This window comes from Anthonomus grandis, chromosome 15 (genome assembly GCF_022605725.1).
Source record: "Anthonomus grandis grandis chromosome 15, icAntGran1.3, whole genome shotgun sequence".
Classification (NCBI taxonomy): Eukaryota; Metazoa; Arthropoda; class Insecta; order Coleoptera; family Curculionidae; genus Anthonomus; species Anthonomus grandis.
This window is the reverse complement of record NC_065560.1, coordinates 7,643,351-7,667,322: the sequence shown is the minus strand read 5'-3', so window position 1 is coordinate 7,667,322 and position 23,972 is coordinate 7,643,351. Positions and strand designations below refer to the sequence as shown.

The 23,972-nt window shown below is 32.8% G+C and overlaps 2 protein-coding genes across 4 annotated transcripts in view; one reads left to right on the top strand and one right to left on the bottom strand.

Moving 5' to 3' along the window:
- The window catches only part of LOC126745245 (insulin-like growth factor 2 mRNA-binding protein 1), a 130,797-nt gene that overhangs the window by 15,522 nt on the left and 91,303 nt on the right, over nucleotides 1-23,972 (bottom strand). For all 3 annotated transcript variants that reach the window (XM_050452997.1, XM_050452998.1, XM_050452999.1), the window contains 4 exons: nucleotides 17,157-17,327; nucleotides 5,978-6,152; nucleotides 5,707-5,909; nucleotides 5,368-5,642 (listed from right to left, as the gene is read on the bottom strand). In XM_050452997.1, the coding sequence (XP_050308954.1) occupies nucleotides 5,368-5,642; nucleotides 5,707-5,909; nucleotides 5,978-6,152; nucleotides 17,157-17,327 (824 nt within the window). The remainder of the gene's footprint in view (nucleotides 1-5,367; nucleotides 5,643-5,706; nucleotides 5,910-5,977; nucleotides 6,153-17,156; nucleotides 17,328-23,972) is intronic.
- Nucleotides 12,218-12,775, top strand: LOC126745091 (tigger transposable element-derived protein 6-like). The gene has a single exon (XM_050452788.1). It carries the CDS (start codon nucleotides 12,218-12,220, stop codon nucleotides 12,773-12,775), a length of 558 nt encoding a protein of 185 aa, XP_050308745.1.

The window sequence follows — 23,972 nt, the reverse complement described above, 5'->3', positions numbered from 1 at the left end:
ACTAAATCAGGTATAAATAACAATTATCAAATCTCTTTTTAATTTATTATTCAAACATTTTGACATACTTATATTTACAGAAATCTGGTTAAATGGAGATATTATAAGTAAAATTCTAGATACCCTGTATACCGAATGGATAAGAACTTTACTCAGTTGGGTGTTTTTAAGGAGTATTGTTGGCAATAAAGAATAATTTAACCTCCTAGTTCAGGAAATGAATAATATTCCGGATTGTATGGATACTATAGAAGCTAAAATATCATTAAATAGTTATATTTTTTATTTGCTTGTAACTTACATATCTCAAATACTTCTCTTGTGGATTATAAAAAGTGATTTAATCAAGTCATTACATGCGATTATCTTTATAATTATAAATTCTGGTTTTTAGTGGCTTTGACTTGCCAAGTTTTATAACTTCTTCATTTGTTAATGGTAATGTAAATAATAAATCTCTATCTATTATCAATTCAATGTAATTTTTAGACATGTAAAGTCGAAGAGGCCATAGATGTGATTTTGCCTGAAGATCCACATGATCCAGCTTTATTGGCATCTTTAGGTTGAAGCGACACAAAAAAAACCAAGCAAGCAATACATAATATATGTTATAACTTTAGAAAAGCTGTTTTTTAGCACTTAAATAAATATGTGTGTAATATTTATTGAAATTTTGTGTACAAATTAAATTATGTAAATTTTATAAAGAAATATATACTGCATTAAACAAATTTGTTCCTCAAACACTAAAACACAAAAGAAATTATCCTCCTTGGCTTAATTTTAAAATGATTAATTTTATAGTATTAGAAAAATGTTAAGGCTTGGAACAAGTTTAAGAGATCTAATGACGATAATGACTACCTAGTATTTCAGCAGTTATGAAGAGAAATTAAATTTGATGTAGATATTGCATATAGGAATTATTGTGGGACTATGTCTTGGAGTGGTAAAGAATTTAAAAATCGGACGATCATTACAAATGCATTTGCAAAGGTTCCAGGTTTCATCTCCTCTAGATGCTTCAGAAAATATAGGGATAAGATGTATAGTTCCATTGCAATTGGTAATGTGATTGAGGTTGAACTACTTTTTTATATCGTTTATTTAGTCAAAAACGAATACAAGTTATACAACAAGGTTACTTAATAATTACCATATTACATTTTTAAAAAAAAATTGCATAACTAACAAACACTATACAATTACTGCAAACATATGTATATTATACAAACAAAAAACGAGACACAAACCAGACAAAACATTAAATTTTTTTTAGAAATTAGTGGTTTATTATACTAAATTTGTAATTAAATGGTGTTTACAAGCCCTTTTAAAAAACTTTATACTTTCGATTGTTTTGATTTCTATTAGCAATATATTGTATTTGTTTAGTCCATTAAAAAACAATGAATTTTGAGCACGTTCTTGAGAAACTCTAGGTATATAAAATTTACCTCAATCTATGTGACTTTACTCAACAAAATTGAGTCAGTCGGCGTATTGAGTATAAGATGCTCTCTGACTGGTAACCATTCTAAGGCCTGTAACATATCTTTTATTATAGTACTTGACTGCTTAAAGAAAATGAAAACTAAAGTATTAGTAGGCCCAGATAAAATTCCCTCATTTCTTCTTCATGATTGCTCATGTGTATTGACAAGATTTTCTATTTTTTTAAATAAATGTCTGCCAAACTCGCAATTTCCTAGGGGTTCCCCAAGGATCTATGCTTGGTCCGTTACTGTTTAACATTGTAAATAATATTGTGGATAATGGTAGTATGCCTTTAATTGCACATGATTCAAAGATCTTTACGTGTGTAAAGGACATGGATGACTTCAGAAAGCGGTTAATAAATTGGCTGGATGGTGTAACAATAACAGATGTCTTTGGAAAAAAAACGTGTTGCCATCTACACTGCACTTTTTGCTGTTAGTATTTCACAAACTTTCATCGACGCTTAACAGTTTCTGGTGCTTTGAAGGTAATTTTCTTTTGTTTTAAAAAACATTCTTCCAAAACTTTCTGGTTGCAATTATGAAGCAAGTGCCAAAGTGCACTTCTAAGCGTACATTATTCAAGCGCACATCTTCTACTCTAAGCGTACATTATTATTGCGAAGTTTATGTTAAGGTAATTCATATTTACAACTTTGTAAGAATATCTACTTGTTTTAAACAAAATACGAATAAAAAATGGTATGCAAAAATATAAATTAATAAGCAGCTGATTGCAAAATGTGCTCAAGTTTTATAATTTGTCATGCAAAAGATTTTTTGCGATTTTTCTTAATTTTTTCAACTGCAGATATTTGTGAAAAGACTATGAGAAGTGCAGAGAAGAAGATAAAACCGGGAAACAAACATTCAAAAGTTACTAAAAAAATAGCAAGATAATACTTAAATGGGCGAAATTGTTAGTAATGAACATTTCACAAATAAAATTGATATTCGTTTCCTATTAAAATGTGCAATTTTCGATTCCCTCAAAAATAGAACTTTTTCAAAATTATAATAAAGTACAGAAAATTTTTTTCGACGTTTCTATATTCCACATCCTGTTACTAGAGGCCTAAAAACCATTTTATATATTTTTTCCTTTCGCTACAATTTACAGGATTCAAATTAAAAAGGTCCCATCTAACCCTGTTTTCCCTAAATAGAGTAACCTCCACCTCTGTGGAGAGTTTGGAGTGGTATTTGATAGCAAAATTTCTTTGTAAACCATATAATTAATCTTATAGCAGAGTGTTTTAGGTCACTTGGTTTTATTATTAAAACGCTGAATTACACTGGTGGCCAAAAGTTGATTGACAACTACTTATTTTTTAAATTTGTTTATATCACGGTTTAGGAAATGATAAATTAGGTGGGACAGTACCTGATTAAAAAACAACGGAGCCTATTTGTAATGTTTAATTATATTTAAACTATTTATTTGTAATACCCAATTTTATTAAAAAAAAAAAATTAAAAAACTAAACAATTTTTACGTGGCCAAAATTAAATTGACAAATTCAAAGCTTACTAAAATAAAAATAAGTATAGAAAATTTAAAGGGTTTTATTCAATAATGCGTTGCATAGCCTCTATTTCTTCTCACTTCCACCAACCTTTTGGGCATTGACCTAATTAAATTGTCAATATAGGACGTGTCGATGGATATCCAGCATGCCTTCAAAAGGTTTTTGTTTATTTTTGAAATTTTTACATCGGATGTGACGATCAATGTAGGTCCGGTGACTGTGACGGCTATTTGATAACATTAATTTTTTCTTGGGTCAACCATTGCTTAACGACCTTGGATGCGTGTTTCGGAACGTTATCACGTTGAAAGTAGTGGTTGAGTAGCATAACTTCATCAGCGTAAAGTACCGTAACATCCTGCAGTATGTCTTTATACATGAAACGATCCATCGTGCCTTCTATCAAGTGTAGTGGACCCATCCCATAGCCCGAAAAACACCCCTACACCATCACGGAATCACCTCCATGCTTGACTGTGGACACCGTATATTTGGGATCATACCTTTGGCTCACAGGACTCCTAACATATCTTTTGCCATCCGAATTAATCAAATTCATCACTAAAAATAACCTTTTTCCATTCGGAGACTGTCCAGTGACTATGTTCTCGAGCAAAGCACAATCGCGCCCGTACGTTTTTTAAACTTAGCGGTGGTTTCTTTGCAGGGCGTCTTGTTTTTAAATCACTACATTGAAGTCTCCTTTTAATGGTACGACAACTAACTGAACCCACACCTTCTTCTTCCAAATGCAGCTTGATTTCTTTTGAAGTTGCGAATGGGTCAAATTTTGCTTCTTTCAAAATTAATTTGTCAACATTGACTAGTGGTCTTCTTTGGTCCGCCAGTTTTTTTTAGAGGAACAACACTTCCACGGAGATTAAATTTTTTTATTATTTGACTTACTGTTGCCCTCAAAAGAGAAAATTTTCGAGCAATATCCGCCTGTTTAACCCCTTTCCGGTAACTGTAGATTATTCGCATCTTAATATCGATCGATAAAGTTATACCACGTGGCATTGTGAATATTTTTCAAAACTAATAGTAAGGAAAGTCAAATCAACAGAAACCAATGCATAAAACTCAGAGACTGAATAAATATGTTGTTTGTCAATCCAATTTTGGCCACCTAGCATTCAAACAAAATTATTGGATTATTTGATAAAAAAAATATTGAGAAAAAGTGCAAGCAATAAAAATCTATGGAATTTGTTTCTTCAAACTATGTTGTTCACATTCCTAAACACTAATAAGCTCAACCGGTTTTTCCTTTGCTTCAGATGAAATATATCCATAAAAATGGAATTTGTCAATCTACTTTTGGCCACCAGTGTATATCGTAATTATTCAACGCTTAAATTACTTTAGTACGCATTTATAAACCTAAATACGCTTCTATATTATGGTCTCTTTAATACAAATTACCAATGTGGATTTGGAAAGAGTTTAGCATCGATTTTTAAAATATCTAAGTTTTAGAACTTGTGGTCAATATCCAGATATCAGGTATTTTCATCAAATTTTGCGAGGAAAACGTGTATTTTATTATAATCTAGTTAGAAAGTATATATCTTGATAAAACTTAGTTTAACTGTTCCCTATCATAGAAGAAATTTTTAAAAAGTCATTTTTGTATATAATAGTGCATCTTGTAAATAAATTTAAAGACTTTTCGTCCTATGTCCGAGAAACTATTTAAAGCAAAATTTAAGGAGCATTTGTTCAACGCATCTTCTCACTTTTCCTCTTTCTAAACTGATTAAAAATAACTATGTGCAATATTAATATTTTATAATAAAAAAAAATGTTTTTTTTAAATATTATATACAAAGATGGAATTAAAAATTGGTATTATAGTTTAACCTTCTCCTCTCCTCTTTCTATCCCATACCTTTTTTAGGTACGTTTCTCTTAATTTTTTTGCATACGATTTTGAATTCTCAAAGGCCTCAACAGAATTTGGGGGTCTTTGGGGGTCTCCTCAACAGAATTGGAAGTCTTGAAAGTCTTCCCTGAAGGTCTAAATATAATGGCCTAATTGTCCTCCATTATTACTATGTATGTAGGAATAAATTATTACTACGTATGTACAAAATTATATTGTTAAGGGTAACAAATAATATTCTTATTTTTCTTATTTACACTGAAATATTTTAGTGTTGTTTACTCTCTGTATACCCCTGTTTGTACTTTTTTTTGCTTTTTGAGTGACTAATAAACGTTTTTATTATTATTATTATTTCCTGGAATATAGACGACAAATTGCTGATCTAAGGTTCTTTTATAAGGTGTTGCATAATATTTGTATACTGTTGTAATAAATGAGTTACATTTACCTGGGAACATCATGGATTGAGGCGCCATCGCCTGCAAGTCATTCTCGTAGCTCTGCCGTAATTTCGCGCTTATTTGAGCCTCCGCTTTACTCATATTCTCGATCGAGCCTTTCACCGTGATGATGCGTTCCAGATTGAACGAATTAATATCATTAATACTCGAAACCGTAATTTTTGTATCGGTCTCCTGCATGATTCGCTTTATCGTGTTTCCTCCTTTCCCAATAATACGACCTATTAGGTTGTTGTGTGCTAGGATTTTTAGGCAGATTTCACTGGAAAAAAAACACAAGTCAAAAGGTCAGATCGTGAGTTGTAAACCAGTAAACTATGTTTTACCCCTTGTTGGTATTATTGGCCTCCTGCTGCATCACTTCCAAGATCTTTTTACAAGCATTGGTGCAATTTTCAGGATTCCCATAAATAGTGATGGCTTTTTCCAGAGATCCAACGTTGTCTTTCCGATGGACGTCGACCCTCGCTCTTGTTTGTTGTGTAATTTGCCTGATCGTGGAGCCCTGTCGGCCAATTATTGCTCCTACCTGTATAATTAATAATTCAATAGATTTAAGTGACATATATAACTAACTCCCAGTTTATAATTGCTTACCATATCGCTTTGTACAAGAATCCTAAGTGGAAAGTCCGTTTGGCGTGTTTGTCCGGGAAGGCCCCCAAAAGGGGCCCCCGGACCCCTGGGACCTCTTCGGGATCGTTTTTCTACCGCGAGTTCCACCTTTAGGGGTTTACCTTCTACCTCCACTCCATTTAGTTGCGCAACTGCCCTGGAAATTGCAAAAAGGTATTTAATTAGTATGTAAAAAAATATATTTCAACACAAGTACAATAACAATTATTTAAACATTGAATTAATTATTTGTTAAAATAAAAAGATTTTCTTACAATACACAGCGGATTATGGTCACTTTTAATGTGCTCAGACTTCATTAGAAGTAGAGCGAAGGTTTGATATAAATGAAAAATGAATTTTTTAATGGCTTTAAGGCACATTAATAGTAGGAATTATCTTGTAAAAAATACTGAGTTTGAAGCTTACACATTTTCTCAAAAAATTGCAATATAAAACAAAATTAAATAGTTTTTATTGAAGAGGTCCATTTTTGAAGTGGAGTGAATGGTTAATAAGGAAGATACAATACAACAAAAAACAATTGTTTTGTGGAGAAAAGACTTCTTTTAAGAAAACATCTTCCTTATTAAAATTAAATACTGTCTGTATTTTGGTACACAGAAATAATGACTTATGTAACTCTAAAATTAGACTAATGTGTTATAGATTTATAGAAATTAGACAGTGGCTACCGAAGTTTTTACGTTTTGTAACTTTTAAATGTGTAATATAAATGTTTAGTATTTGATTCAAATATTTTTATTTCTTTTCTGTAGCAACCTGCTTAAAAAAGTATACGGTTTAACCATACCCATCGTAAAGCACTCAACCAATAAATTACCATTTAACATAAATATAAAAAAAAACTATAAATATTAATTTAATTTGGAAAAACTGTTTGGGCACAAAACACAATTTTTTTTAAGGAATATCTATATTTATGGTAAGTACTATATTAAAAAAAAAAAAAAAACTATAGAAAATGTAATGAACTTTGATTTTTTGCTATTTAGAGTGCGTTTAAAGGTGTCTAAAATTTTTTATTAAGGCCAGACCATGTTGAAATTTTGATTTAAATCTTCCCATGTGTCCCCATAGAAAAGCACAGAAGTATCATCTGCGTAGGAAGCTTTCTTCCCACGTAAATCTATCTCATTTATACCATTCATGTAGATATTAAATAGTATGGGTCCCAGCACACTGCTGTGTCGCACCCCAGTCCTTACAATCTCTGGCTCGCTAATAGTATCCTGAATTTTGGTGTATTATACCCTATTTGATAGGTAGTTCTTTAAGAGTTTGTCAGTCTTCAATCCCTTCAGTTCCTTGATTCTTTGAAAAAACGTAATTTTTCCTGCCTTCGCCTTAAGTTTAACCAACAGTCGGGCATCATCTCGTTTTCCCAGTCGGTACACTTCCTGAACCGAATTTTCCTCCAAATCAATCTTCATAGATCTGGCAATCTGATGAACAATTTTATGCATATCACTTGTATCCTGTTTCGGAATTCCACTGATAATGATGTTTCTCTCCCGTTCTCTTTGTTCAGCATCATTCAATTTTGATTCCAGCGCCTTGACTCGTCCCTTAATAGATTCATTCTCAGCCCTAAGCAATTTTGTCTCAGCCACCAATTGCTCAATGGCAACTTTTTGTGCATCAAAAGAATCGGATATGTATTGCACAGATTTATTTAATTCTCCAAATTCTCGGTCCACTGATTTCTTAAAAGAACCGAGATACTCCCTAAACAACTCACTAAAGATTGTTCTCATCTCATCTTCCGTTCATCCATTTCGCCCGGGATATTTGTCTCAGCTTTCTGACAACAGCCCACAAATTCTTTATTATTCTGATCAGTTTTTACAACTTTTGCCTGCCTTGCACAGCTAGGATGGTATGCAGAGAGGCAGAAAGCACAGTTCCAAGAAGTCTTGACACTTTTTTTACAGTGTTTACAGTACTTTTCCTCCAAATTCTCAGGTGGAAAGCCACCTGTTGGTAACATAACCTCAAAATTCTGTTTTTGGTAAATTTTGGGACGTGTAGACTTAACTACTATAATCGTATTTCACTATATTACTGTAATATGGCTTTAAAAGTCCTGAAAGTAATAGGAAATTAATCTATTTTTGCAGGAAATAATGTTTGTTCACCCAAAACTTACTGAATGCATTCAAATTTTACAGTTTGGTCACCTTCGGGCAAGAATATCTCTTTTTGCTTTTTCCCACAATCATAGCCCAAGTTGTTTAATTCTATTACCCAATAAATGTTAAACAGGCTGTTTACTAAACATGCGACAAAAATTTAAGAGATTATTCCTTGGACTATTCTAGGGATATTTTGTCCTTTTATGATATTTGATAGGACTTGAGAGGATTGCGTTACACCCAGCAAATATCCGATTTCTCAAATCTTCCCAAGTCTTTCACAGCAGTTGTAGTATACACTAATGACTTTACGTGTCCCCATAGGAAATAATCCAGCGGGTTTAAGTCCGGTGATCAAACAGGCGATCCACCTTGACCAATCCAGCGATCTCCGTCATGTTACTCTTGAAAACTGTTGAGCCAAAATGCTAAAATACGCTGGTGCATCATCGTGCATTAATCACATTGCAGTTCTTGTAGCCAATGGTACATTCTCAGGAAACTGAGGTAGCGTTTGTTCCAAAAAATTCACCTTTAATTGCCACCCAAACTTCCTTTTCATTGCTATAAAGGTTGTTTTTGATGTCCAGTAGGTCTTGTGCTGGTGACAATCAATTTGATAAAATATAAGAGATATAAAAGGGATGATTGACAGATTATAACATATCTTATTACTATTTTCATTATAAATAACTGTTTAGGTTCAACATTTTTCATCTTAATCGAGTGACCTAAAATAAACCAATTTAGCCCCCTTTTAAACCTCGTTTCTAGTAGTATAATATACAATGTACAAGAAGAAGGAACCACCTGGGTGGGAAAAATACCACATTTTGCAATTTTGTTCAGTATTTTATAAGAAAAAAAGTTTTATTTTTCTTTTGTCCTAATTGGTTTTGGTATGTCTCTTTGTACTCCCTTTTTCTGATAATTTAGATTTCAAACAACTCGCCAAAAAACCCAAATACAGAATTTTTTGCTTTATTAAGAAACGATATAATGGCCTAAATTTGATCAAAGTGATAGGGTTTTTGAGAATATAAAGATAAATAGGGACACAAGCTGTATATATTTGAGAATAGAAACATATAAAATCACGAGTAGACTACAGCATCTATTGAAGAAGATTATTTTCTCTCCTTTGCAAGTAGTCCCTAAGATGTTGCATTCGCTATTTTATCTCGAAATGCTTATCAATTAATCAATTATTGTCTAGACGTGGCTATCAAGAACTAAAGAAACAATAAACCACACAACTCCCCTCGTTAAACGGTTGATTTAATAAATTGTTCATAACACGTTCACCACGTGTGTTTATGATAACATTACGCGCGTATCGTCGCCAAGATACGTAATTGCGATATGCAAACATATATGCAATGGCAGCGTAAAAATAATAATATTAATTATGATTATTATTATCGTAACACATAAGCCGGTCTTCCGGTTCGTAAGTGTCATTGAACTTCTGACTCCGCTTGTTTACATCACAGACTTAAGGAATTTTAATGTTTCTGCCTACATTCCATACTGTACAAGAAGCGAGGCTTAAAACGGGGGCTCCCGATTTGGTTTATTTTGAGCCACTCGATTATTTCCTTATTTAAAAAAAAATCCTTTTTATTTCTCCAAAATATACATATAAAATACAGTAATAATACAGAAATAATCTTATCAATTCTTCGAAAAAGGACAGATAAGGAGAGCATCGCGATTATAAAAAACCGATACACATACATGCAACACCACAAAGATGTCGATATATCTGCGGGATGCTACCCCTAAAAATATAAATATACTATTTTAAGCGATATAAAAGTGTCTAATACAAAAATCTTATACTTATATAAATTAAAACCTAAACCTAGATTTACAATAAAACAAAATAAAAAAAAAAAAAATCCTAAAAACTTTTATGTATGAACACAGTTCAGTTCTCTTAAATTATTTCACTTAAAAAGCTAAAAGAAACTGTAGATGCGCGCAATTTGTATTGCATTAATTGGAAGTCTATAATCGATTTAAACAAAGCAATAACCTATGATGATACACAGATCAATTCAATCACATACACATTCAATTAAAAAATAATGGAAGGATTCAATATTTATTTTTTATAAAACAATTATTTATACTTACAATGATGTAACAAAATACAAAAAAAGAAAATTAAAATATATAAATCACAAGATATTTCCTTGTTTGGTCAATAAGTTACTTTTAACACTCTTTATAAATGTAAATGAAGATGTTTGTGTTTTTATTTCGTCCCCTAGTTCATTCCATAACTTAATAGCTACGTAACTGAATGATTTTTGGAAATTCGCAGTTTTATGTTTATTAAATTATTTATATGCCTTGTGTCATGGTTATGTCGACTATAGTAAAATAACTGACGCAAATAAGGTGGCTGAAGGTGCCACACCATAGCACAGCTCTTTTCTCACGTAGTTATACTTACAATGCCGTAACAATTTAGACCTAATTTTTCAATTCCAATATATGGCTTTAAAAATGTTAGTTTTTTCTCTCACAATTTGTTTTTTGGTTTTTATATTACTATTACTGCTTGTTTGTCAAAACATTTGTAATTATTATTAAGGTTACGAGATAAAAGTAGCTTTAGTTAATCTTCGCTTTTTCGAATTTTAATGATAAATGTGATAAGATTTTGCGCATTTTTTTAGTTATTATGCTTTAACTTAAAAACCAAGCCCTTAACATATCCTTTTTTTTCTTCTAGTCACGATAAAAATATAGGTACAAGGTCAATAGGTCGAAGGCTTGGAATAACTCATTGGTCTGTGTGAAAGGTTTTAAAAAAATAATGTTTGCATGCCTTCCATTTTGCATCAACCATTTAAAAAAAGTCCAGAATCTAATTGAATCAGACTATGCTGCTCGTGTTGTGTTTTGTGCATGGGTATATCGACTGAATCGTCAGAAGCCAGACATATATTACGTCGGATCTTGTGAACTGGTGAAGCTAAACTCAGCAGGGCCGATATAACAAATCGCCGAAATGACTACTTGTGACTTGCAGAAAACTTTTATTTTTTGCATGAATTTTCTATTAATATTTTGAGAAATTTCTTAGTGATATTAATTTTAAAATCTGGTAAATTTAATTACCTTTAAAAGAAGACATCTTTTATGCTTGTGGAGGGCATAAAAGTGATAGAAAAATGAGTATCAGTGAATTCGTAAAAATTCGAGAAATAAAATTTTGATCTGGTTCCAATTTAGAGGGGTGAAGAGTGCGATCCCCATTCAAGCGGTTTTTTTGTCGATAAAATTTGACGCAAAAGACGTGGTTAAAGTATCGGAAATCGAACTTTTAACACACAGTATACTGCAATATCTACTGTACATGAAACAAAATTTTCATCTCTATAGAACCCATCAGTACATACATGATTATCCTACAAGGAATAATGGTTTGGTACCGGACTTTAGACGCCTTAAGAGGGCCAGAAATCGCACTAGAGACCTTCGAATAGGCTTTTCTTTAATGAACTACTTCCACAATACTTCTAAACTCAAGTTAAAACATTATTGACTGTGTTTTTTAAACTTTTGAGGAGTGCTTTGATTTAAATTTTAATAATTTATAAATCTTAAAATACCATTAGTTTAGGTTTGTGTTTCTTTACTTTTAGTTTGTGTTTTTCCCATTTTAATGAACGTGACCTTTTAAATTGCATAATACAATTTTAAATCTTATATACAGTGAAAGCTCTCCTTGCGGACAGCTCCTATAAGCGGACATCTCTTTTAACCGGACAAAGTTCCTGAAACCGAACCAGATTTTTCTGTATGTGATCAAAAAATCTCCCTTAAGCGGACTCTAATACCCGGACGATTTTTAGTTCCGCTTATTGCAGTGCACATATCTACATACATAAAATTCGGTAATAATTCTCCTATTTATATTACGTGATTCCCCATTTACGCATTTCGTTGGCTAGCCAGTATGTAATCTTCAGTGGTTTATCTTCAGTTCAGGCAAATTCGTAATTGATTGAGATATTTTATTATTTAACTGTAAAATGGCACCAAAAAAAGGATGCTCTCGTTAAAGGAAAAGATGGAAGTTGTTAACGTATTAGACAGAGAAAGTGTTTCAGTTCGTCATTTGGCAAAGAGGTTTAATATTGGGAAAACGCAAGCAGCTGAAATTGCCAAAAATAAGGAAGTTATCAGGAGTAAATTGCAATCAGGAACTAATATAAATCAAAAGAAGGATTTTTTAAAAAAGGAAGGTTTTGCTATAGACAAAACATGTTTTGACTGGTTTGTGAAAGCTAGAAGTCAGAGCATTCCAATCTCAGGGCCGTTAGTGAAAATGAAAGCTAAAGAAATCGCCATTACTTTGGGCTATAATAATTTCAGTGCGTCCGACGGGTGGCTGCAAAAGTGGCGCAAGAGACATAGTGTGAGTTTCAAATGCATATCTTGCGAAGCTGCTGCAGTAAATCAAGTTGATGTGTCACAATTTTTGGAGAAACTTCTGTCCATGTTGCTTGGCTACAAACCAGAAGACGTGTACAACGCAGATGAAAATGGACTTTTTTTCGCGCATTGCCCGACAAAACTCTGTCCCTTTAAAAAACGTTGCTATTAAGGATCTACCAGCGACTTGGAAATCCAACAAAAAGGCATGGATGACCCGAGAAATCATGTCTGAGTGGTTACTGGAATTCGACCGGAAAATGGGAATCCAAAAAAGGCAAGTTCTTTTATTTTTAGACATGCTCTCACGCATGCTCTCCTCCTCGTGATCTGAAAATGAAAAATGTGAAAATTATATTTTTACCGCTAAACACAACTTCAGTTTGTCAGCCCTTGGATCAAGGTATTATATAGAACTTTAAATTTTATTATCGGTATTTGATTTTAAAACATATTTTAACAAAAATTGACGATGTCCAAAGCTTATCTGAGCTTACAAAGTCTATTAATGTGTTAGAAGCTTTGTATTTTATAAAAACAGCATGGGGTAAAGTAAATTCCTCTACAATTAAGAACTGTTTTGGCAAAGCTGGATTCAGAAAAAGTGGATGTAGCTCAGAATTTGCTGAGCAAAATTATAGACGATCTGCCCTTAGCGACACTTGCTCAGTTACTGCGACATGCCAAGCATTTAGGAGTGCAGACCCCCAGAAAGTAGCAACATAACATAACAACAGAAGAAAATGCCCACTGACAACTTTTCGAATTTGGATGTAGAAAGCCCAGGCCAACTTGAATATGGTAGTCCAAGCGACTCAGAAGAAGTGGAACTGGTAGAGTCACTAAGAGGTTCAAAAACTATAAATTCATATAGGGAAGCTAAAATCATATTTCTATATTGAAAAAATTTGCTAAAGATTTTCACTGCATTTCAACATTTAAAAAATTTTGAAAGTTATTACGAAAATTGTCTCCTTCAGCAAAAGATGGTGAAATTTCGTCAGACAAACATTTTAAACTTTTTTCAAAAAGCTAAAGAATAATTTTTTTTTTAATTCTCGTATCATGTATTGAAGCATTATTGTTTTTGTATGCGTAATACATACATATAGATATACAGGGTGTCATTGAAATGGTGTAAAAAAATTCGGGGGGTGATAGTACTCCTAAAAATTTTAAAAAAAGTTCCTATAACTATAGGGCGGAAAATGCATATTAAGGGAGTTAGGGGCACTGAAAGGGTAAATTTAAAAAACGGTTTTTTGAAATTGTAGGCTTAAAAAACGAGATAAAATTTCGAAAAAAAATCCTCTGCCATAAATTTTGACCCAAAATCAAATGGTGATACTGAAAAATAATTTGGAAAATCGGAAAGGGTAGTTTTTGCAAGGGTAGGGGGTTAATTCGTGAATAACTTTTTTTAGGTTATTTTTTTCGCAACGTGGGTTCATTTTTTAAAAACTACATACTTTTTCCTACAAAAAAGGTACTCTTGTTGCACATCGCCCAGAACGATGGTTTTCGAGAAAATTGAAGGCAAAAAGTTTGCTCTGATGGGTTGCTAACTGGTTAAACAACATAAACCTATGAAAGTTATGGGGTTTCAAAAGTAAACACGTAGTTATTAAATAATTAATTGAAAAATCTAAATTTTATGATTTTTAAAACATCTTATTGCTTTAAAAAACGAAATAAACCAATTACCAAAATTCCTTATTAAAATAATGCATTTCTTAATTCATTCATAGTAAATGTTCAAAGTGACCACCATTCATTTCAATGCAGACATCTGCTCTTCTTCTCCATGATCTGCGTACCCTGTGGAATATCCCTGGGGTTGTACGAATTTGATTGGAACAGTCGATAATGCGTTGACGTAGTTGCTCTTCAGTATTAATCGGCACTGAGTAAACCAAAGTTTTCAAGTGGCCCCAGAAGTAGAAATCTAATGGATTAAGATCTGGTGATCTTGCTGGCCAAGCTTGTGGACCACCACGTCCTATCCAACGCCTCTCAAAAACTTGGTTTAAATGATTCCTCACCGCTAGCGGAAAATGAGCTGGTGCACCATCATGCATAAAATACGTGATCTGCCTCTGTGCTATGGGAACTTCCTCCAAAAGTGCTGGTAGATCATGTATTAGAAAATTAAGGTAACTTTGACCATTTACTTGTTTACAGTGTCCGCTTATGAGAGCTTTCACTGTATTAAGGTACTGTACTTATATACAGTGCATCCGTAGAGTAACGGATAAATTGAATAAAAATGAAATGGTCCGTTTCTGAAAAAAATGCCCGAACCCGTCGATTTCAATTAAGATGTCAAAATATTAATTAAGATGTTAAAAAACATATTGATGACGTTATAATATCTTTTTTTTGAGTCACCCTGTATATTTAATTTCCACGTAGACCCTAAACCAAAATGTTAAAATCGACAAGTTCGGGCATTTTTTTTTCAGAAACGGTCTATTTCGTTTTTATTGAATTTATCCGCTACTTTACGGATGCACTATATAAGTTCCTAGTTAGAATTTCACGTAAAAATGTGTTCTAATACACATCGCACTATAATAAAAATTACTTAATAATAATAATAATAATCGTCTTTTATTAAAAAAAAAACAGATGGACAAATATTACAAATGAAAAAAAAGGCGAAGTCCTAAGGCTACTCAAACACCCTAATAAATAATAAATAAATTTCGGTAATCATACATAATAATAATAAAGATGAAATATTATAAAGAAACAATTGTTCCCACCAAAAAAATACTTTGAGATATAAACTCATGACCTGCACCAAAACAATACTGTAAGTATTTATACCATGGACGCTCAAATTGGTTTTAAATTTATTTTTTAGAGATTAGATATGAATTTTGAATAAGTAATTAAACCATGCATAAAAACGTAAGATAATTTTATGCGATACGTGATCTGATTTTCTTAAATTAAAAATTTGATAAAATAAAATCAGCATAGTTAAAGTGCGGAAGTACTAGAGTTTCACATAACATTGCCATTAACTCGGTACTTAAAAAGGTTTCTATTGGAGTATAGTTGTTTAAGCGATATATATGACCTCTGTAGAAGTTGCTTAACATGATGGGACAAATTAAGCTGATAATCAAGTATAAACCCTAGAACCCAATATTGAGGAAAATAAATTTTGTTCTATGCAACTGTTAATTATATTAGTTATGTAAGGATCAATAAATGGACTGCAATATTTTAACATAGATGACGTGATTTTATCTGTGCCACAAGCATTAGTTTTCATGTTACTTGATCATAGTGATCAGAAAAAATAGATACTAACAGTAGTTTACTAATCTACATGTACACGATCAGAAGTATAGAACTCTTCCTTATCTCATACCAATTATAAAGGGATATCAATATTTTCGATGCAGATAATCAGGTTATAATCATCGAGTTGTTATACTGCGGCAGGTGCACGCGCGGCTTGGCTTGTGCCCAACTCTTCTGCTTCTTTAGTTTTTCTTCGAGGGTCGTCTGCCCTTTTTTTCTTGTTCTTACGTGGCACATGTTTGTTTTGCGGTTAAGTCAGCGCCCGCTCATTTTTTGGTACTCAATGTCGCGCGTTATTGCGGCTTTTTATTTCGGACCATTGTAATTACGTAACAGTACCTTCGGCGGCGTTCTCGAGGGGGTTCTTGATTTTGGGGTGATGTCCGTTAATGGTACTGTTAACTCGGTGAGTACCGTTGTGCCTCCGTTAATGACTCGGTATGGGCGTTTTGATCAAAAATTGAATTAAAGTACCATAAGTTAGTTGCAATATTTGCTGTTAAAATAAATATAATTTTTCGGCGGATGTATTCAATAAAAGTGATATATAGATCTTGAGTGTTTTCACTTATATTCATTCTGTTTCTTACTTTCAATGCTGTTAATAGAAGATAAGATTGCAGAAAGTTGATGTGATAAACGACTATCGTGGACTAATCAAAGTGTTAGCTGATACACGAATGTAGTACGAAGTTTATTAAGAGAGAGAATTGCACATTCCAGGGAGTCAAGACGTATCTTTTCAGAAGAAGAAAAATAAAGTTACAGTCTGACGAATCACGAGATGGGAAGGTTCAGTTGTCAGGTAGCGATTATTTTCGGATGATGATTCGTCATCTTTTGACAACATCGATTCTGAATTTAAAAAAAGGTGCCTACATGATCTACGAGAAATTGTCACTAATAGTTTACTGGTAACACTGATTCAAGTGAAATTCGTGAAAGATCGGAACATTTGCGGAAAACATATATATACTTCAGATATCGAGTTCTTATTCGATGACGAAATGTTTCACTTTCACGTGTCTGTACTAAAAAACAAGTTGGTAGTACTTTTTAAAACTCTGGAAGACCTGTTATATAATGAGCTCCCATCAAATGTGAAAATAGCAGATTCAATTTTATTATTCATTAATTTCCTCGTTTGAATTGCCTGGCTCTCCTATGCTTTGAGTCGGATTTACTTGATTACACTGTGGTGGGTGGTTTTAATATAATAATACAAAATGTATACTTACTCTTGGGCTTGCTCGGTAGTTTCGTAAGTGATCTGAACAACCTGAGTGGTAGGATCTTTGGAGGTGAGTTTATCGCAATGGATAACCCGGCCGTATTGGACTAATAAGTGTTCGATGTCCTCGAATTTTATTTGTGGCCCCAAGTTCGATAATATGATCTTGGATGTTTGGCTGTAACAAAAAAAATTTATTAGAAACTGGATTACATTAATTAATCTATGTATTACCAAAGACCCAGATAATTTTAGTTTAGTTGCATTAATTCTAGTAATAGCGGGTAAGTTTCGTATTTGATTTTTTACTAGTCACATTTCCAGGATAGCCTTTAAGCCATCAACATTGGATCGTCTCATCCAATAGCGCGTCAAAGAACTATTTTAAGATTATATGGCGTTCAGTTCGGATTGCAGGAATTAAAATGTGTAGAGAGTATGACTATAATCAATAAAAACAATAAAAGATTGACAGAGCTTGGTTGATTAAGTAGTAACGAACAGCGAGGAGACGAATTTACCTTAAATATCAAAATGATCAAATTAAAAATCAGTTCAGCAAAAGGAAAACTTATGGTTCAACGGAGAACTAGTAGAGAAAGTCAGTAAATACAAATACTTATAGGAACAATGATCAATAAAGGTCAGAATGAGAAAAAGGGAATATTGAATACAATTCAGATAAGGAAGCTGCAATATTATGCTGGGAAATATACAGGGACAAAATAAGCATAGGAAGGAGACCCATATCCTGATTAAATAACCTGAAAAATGGTACAACTGCAGTTCTCTTGAGTTATTTAGAGATGCAGCTTCAAAAGTGACAATACTATGATAATAGCCAACCTTCTGAGAGAAAATCCTACTTGAAGAAAAAAAAAGAAGAAGAAGAAAATATTGTAGATCCTATATTTTGTATTGTATATAGGGCTATACAACCATCGCGCAATCTCTGATCACACTAGCTGGCCACTTAATTATGATTTAGGAAGCAAGTTATCCAAGTCACAGCTAAAGATCATAGGAGAGAAATCAAAAAATGTTCTATTGAAGTTCTTTGGAGGTCTGGAAGGAAATTTATTGAAGGTAAGTGTTTCGCACTCAGAGTGGAAGAAGGTGAAAGGTACATAATCTTATTGCCATGATTACAAAACTCCTGTCTGCATTCTAGATATGCTTTTAATTTAAATTAAGCTTATTACGTTTGACATATGATTGTACGTCTTAAAGCTTTAAACTAAGTAAAAAGTGTTTTTATATCATCAATAAGCAGCGAAAAATTATATTCAGGTATTCTCTCTTTGAGAAATTATTATTTTTACTGATTAATGGTTAAATCAAAATGTTCAGAGAAAAATTGCATGCCAAAAGTAAATATTTACTATTTGAAACCATACACTATCAAAATAATTTTTCCATGATTGCTTCATCCGTATTCAACATTTTTAACTTATTCGCAGCACTCTAAACTGAAAATATGATTTTTTTGATGTTACGTCAAAAAATTATTAGTCATTGTTTTAAGAATATCTGTCATTTTTGGTAAAGCAATTTCAGCTGAAGTGACAGAAAACAAGTGAATACGTAAAAAAAATAACAATTACATAAAAAATCTACGTACGGAATTTCATATTTTTTGCTCAAAAAGCAACGAAGTTATAAAGTTTATTACTTGTATAGAGCCACCCAGTATAGAAGAAGGTGTTACTTAACTACTTAATTTTATCACCTCGCAGATTTGAGACAAAAAAGCACCAAGTCCCTCCGTATGTTACGCCACTGGCAATTTTTTTAAAAATTGGCTTTATCAGTAATTGATAATTCACTACAATAACCTGCATGCGAAATTTAATTAAAATTGAGCAGCTAGTTTAAAAGTTATGATAAATAAACAAATAACTACTCTTAACTTTAACACCCTGTATCTTTGTTATTAAAGATTTCTGAGAAAAAATTTATAATGAAAGTCTATTTCTTTTTAAATTCTCTATCACGTACTAAAATTAATGACGTTTAAACTGGACCACCTTGCACATGCCTCATTCTATGATTTAACAAAAGCTTTTGACTGTGCCTTACTCAAATTTGCTTGAAAAACTCCTACCCTACCCATGTGCTGTTTAATATACGAAAAGTGGTAGAACAGTAATAACACATGACACAAAGCTGCTCTGTTGTTCTTGACAGACCAAGTGTACCCTTTCCATTGCTCAGTACGAGTTACAATGCCTTAACTAACTCTCATTAAGTGTTTTGTTTATTCGTTTCAAGTACATTTTTGGATATGATCGATATACCAAGAAGTAAAGTGAGGACTACTGATTCGTTTTTTCCACAGAACGAAATCATCTACAAAAAATTTGTTTGTAGTCAAAGACGCCTTTGAAAGGTTTAGAAGAAGAGTCAATCACATGATCAGACATTGCCCACAAATGGATGCCTATGATGATGATGATGCAGTATCCATTTGTTCGCACTTTTTTTTACCTCAAAACCATTCCTGCGGTTCGCTAATCTTTCTATTCTGTGATTTCTTTCTTTTTCTAAACTAAAAAATGTTCTCAAGGGGCATCCCTTGGAGGCTCTAAGCACTGCTACCATCAGTAGAAAAAATGTCTCCATCGGTGCTTAGTAGTAATGCTCCAGGAATCCCTTTGAAAGGGATAACATTAACGTTTGAACAAAATAAAGATAAATAAAAGAACCTATGATCCTAGTTAACTTTCTTAGAGTCATAATTAATCCGAGTCTTACTTGGGAGGAATCTGTTTCACAGTTAGAAAGTAGGTAGACTACTTCTCAAGTCTCGTCAGTACTTTGTTTCACTTGAAATACATCATGTTTTCTTGTTTAAACAAAGATTATTTCTCAGATCTCATTACATAGCTACTTAAACAATCATCTAAATAATACGTCATCATATTGAAATACTTTCCTATGCTATGCTATCTTGGCGGGGCACTGATATTGAATTCTTCAATGCCCTTCCGCATCATATAATAGAACTAGATTTAAGGGAATTTCACTCAATCAATACTTGACCATTAATTTTTTTTCATTTTCGTCAGGACTGGTACTAATAAACTCTTGAATTCGAGATGAGTGGAAGTGCGTTGCATCGTTTAGAGTCCATGTCCAAGGAGTTTATGTAAAACATTGTCCAGTGGGCTGTTTCTTTTACACAGTTGAAAATGTGTTCATGAGTGTACTTATTTGCTATTATATATTGTTAAGTACTACCAATTTATTGTTTAGAATCCAGAGGAATACTGATTAGAATTATAAATGATACTCAGTTTAGAGAGCATTGCAGTTTGCATCAACTGAGCCTTTAACCTTTACATTACCAGAAATCACTTTATTATCGTTTTTTAAAACCGTTGCAGTCATGTTTTCAAAAATTGTTCAGGATTTATTTAGAATGTCGACTCTTTAAGAGCAAGTCAGTTTATACTATTCTACATATAACATATGTTACGAATTAGTTTAAAGTAGCTGAAACTTTCAAAAATTCCTTAACAGAAAAAGGTCTAAAACACGCTCATTAATTTCTTCACAATTCTTTTCGAAACCTCGTGTAAACCTGCCATCTCTTAGCATATCGTTGACACCAAGTAACAAAACGAAAACAAAAAAGAAGCCGAGCCACGATGCACATCCGGTAGTAAATCACGAAAAGCGCCTTAATTTAGGCCGAGTCGGTACTTTTCCATTTAGATTACGCATAGTTCGCTGTCTGTAGTATTCGGTCGTGAATGCGTAGGATAAAAATCAGGCGGTGGAATGACGTTCGAAAATAAACGGACGCATCGAAAGTGGCGTTTGCTTTTCGGAAGACGTAATTCAAAGAGTTTTAGAACAAGCATTAACGGGCAAGGGCGTTAACAAAGTCTGAAACTAGTCAGGTTTATTTAACGTTATGTCTATGTCATAGCCACTTTGTGTGTCTAATGTTGAAAGTCCTCCTGATTGTGGTTAATCAATGTAAGTCTATGTTTCTGACTGTATGAATTTGTTCAGAATAAAAGAGAGGAGTTCGTCTTCGAATAATATGTAAGTGAACACTAAAAATTCTTAGAAGATAGAAGACGTATCCACTTATCCATATTACCTTTCAGAAACAACTAGGCCTATCCGATTCCTTTAAGTACACACTAAAATCCAGTTCAGAGATCTATTAGAATCTTTGATGTGTCGCAGATGCCGCACTAACTAGTCCGTGCGCCTATGTCGTATTTATTGTCGCATGATATACATGTTGAAATGGCAAAATTTTATATTGTTTATATATGAAATAATTTTAAATATACGTAAACCCCATGTTTTATACTATTTTTAAATTTTCTTTCTTGCTTTAGGGGTGATTGAGGCACAGTCTTTGCAATATCGTTCAAACCAACTACTTAAAAGTCCACTAGAGGTGATACTTGATCCTGCATCTGGCCTAATTCAGACCATCTACGATATGAAAGTACAACAAGGACATCATCGATCAGAGAGTATAGATCGGATGCATTACATGATTCGACCATTCTAAAGATGACATACAAGGGAATATAAATTTGAGTAAAACTGACTGCTACAAATTTGCAATAAAAGCCAGTGGGTAAAAAAGATGTTACCCAGTCATTCAAAGATTGATTACTGATTTATTTGGTCATTTGATACTACAAAGACAATAGAATAAGACAAGTCAGGAGAAAGAAACTGATAATCCTAATTAACTTATTTAAAAGAGTAAAACTATTTTAAAAAAAAACCTCATTACACACATCTAAAACTTAGAAACTATAATAACCACAAAAGTACCAACAAACAGTACAAAGTACAGACACTGACTAGGCAGGAGTGACTTTCAGCATGTTGCTAAATTCGTTGGTATCATAGACGACAGAACTTATAATAAGCCGTTTTAAGTCTATTTTTAAATATGTTGATTAAATAAGCTAATTCCTTCATAAAAGGAGGTCTTTTTAAAATAAACAAAGTTAAATTTTGGCAAATAAAGACCATCCTTGCATCTAATATTATATTTTAGTTGATGTCCAACGCTTTTAGTTTTCGCAACTAATTTCTACTTGTTTAGTATCACACAATAGCCTTTTGTTTCTTGTTCTGACACAGGATTAGTTTATTGAAGTTAAGCCAGCAGATAATTTTTTAGTTCCTCCAATAGACCATATACCCTTTTGTATCAATTTCTGAGCTGCTCCAACTACCCACCATACCAACGATGATCTCGGATATTATGGAATTTACTAATTAGCAGAATAACGTGAAATTAACCAGTTTAATTGGGACTTATTACTGTTAGGTTTGCCTCTTGATTCTCCATTGAACTAAAGAAATTTATTAATCAAAAAAAGAAAGCTCATAACAAATATCAATGAGCACTATAGCGAATGTCATAACCAATATTTTCATTGCACTGAAATAGCTTATTCGGTCCAATATAAAAAAAGCTTTGGTGTTTTGTCAATAATATACAAAAAAAATGTGACCAATAGTCTTTATTGTTCAAATAGGACCAATTCTTTAAAGAAGCAATGGCTCATAAGTTTGCTGATTACTTTTCAACTATGTATGCGCATGATTAGTTTGCGCATACATTGATTCCTATTCACGAAATATCAATTTCCAACAGTCATATCCATTTACACTATATTATGATTTAAAACATATTCAGAAGGCTATTTTAAGCTAAAGCTAACAAAGGGCCAAATAGAATACCTAAACTTTTTCTCAAAAATTGCAGGTTTAACCTATATAGTCCGCTCCATCACATCTTTAATCGCTCTCTCTTTAAATAGGAGTATTTCCGGAATCTTAAAAGGCGAACTTTATTAAACCTATATTTATGTCTGATGATAGAGCCTCTATTGCTAACTATTATCCCATTTGCTTTCTATCCTCATTGTTGGATCCGTTATTGTTGCAATAAAAATTTGAATTTAGACCTGGTAGATCTACAAAATTACTTCACGTTGAATGCCTTGGAGAAGGGTTTCCAGGTGGATACAATATACACCGACTTCTCCAAAACATTTGATACAGTCCCACATAACTTGCTGCTTCATAAGCTTAATCAGCTTGGGAGTGATTAATCTTTGTTGCATTGGGTATTATTGCCTCCTATGCAGCAAAAGGCTTATTATTCGAATGGGCGGTTTTCTGTCTAGAGTAATTTGGGTCCCAGCTAATGTTCCTTAGACCACTCCTTTTCAACGTCTTCATAAATAATATTGATAAGTGTCTTACTTGCTGCAATTACTTGCTTTTTGCAATTAAGCTGTTATGTCAAATCAAACAATCAGGACTTTGAAAAATTACAATATAATCTGGATGAACCTATTCGACCCCTATTTGAGAAATGTATGTCACTGAATCTCTCTAAATGAAAAACTATAAGCTTTTTCCGAACTATACGTTATATAGAATTCAATTACAGATTACCTACTGACAGCGTCTCTATTATCAGAGACCTTGGTGTTGCACTAAATAAGAATCTCCAGTTTAATGTTCATTTGGATAATGCTGTTGTTAGGGCCTTTCAGATGCTTGAGAAGCAGCCAAGAATTTATGGATATAACGTCCTTAAAAATCCACTAGTACTGATCTTGTAGGAATTCATACTAGGAAGGGATTCATACTATAAACCTCAAATTGGTTAAGCACAAGTTCTTAAAACTTGTAGCATATAAGCAGGCCAAGGAGGTGATCCCGTGATAAATTCTCGACATTGTCTATTATTTATTTTAATTTAAAATGTTGAATTTCTTTTTGTCAATGATTTGCAAAACAAATAAAATAGATTGATGGAATT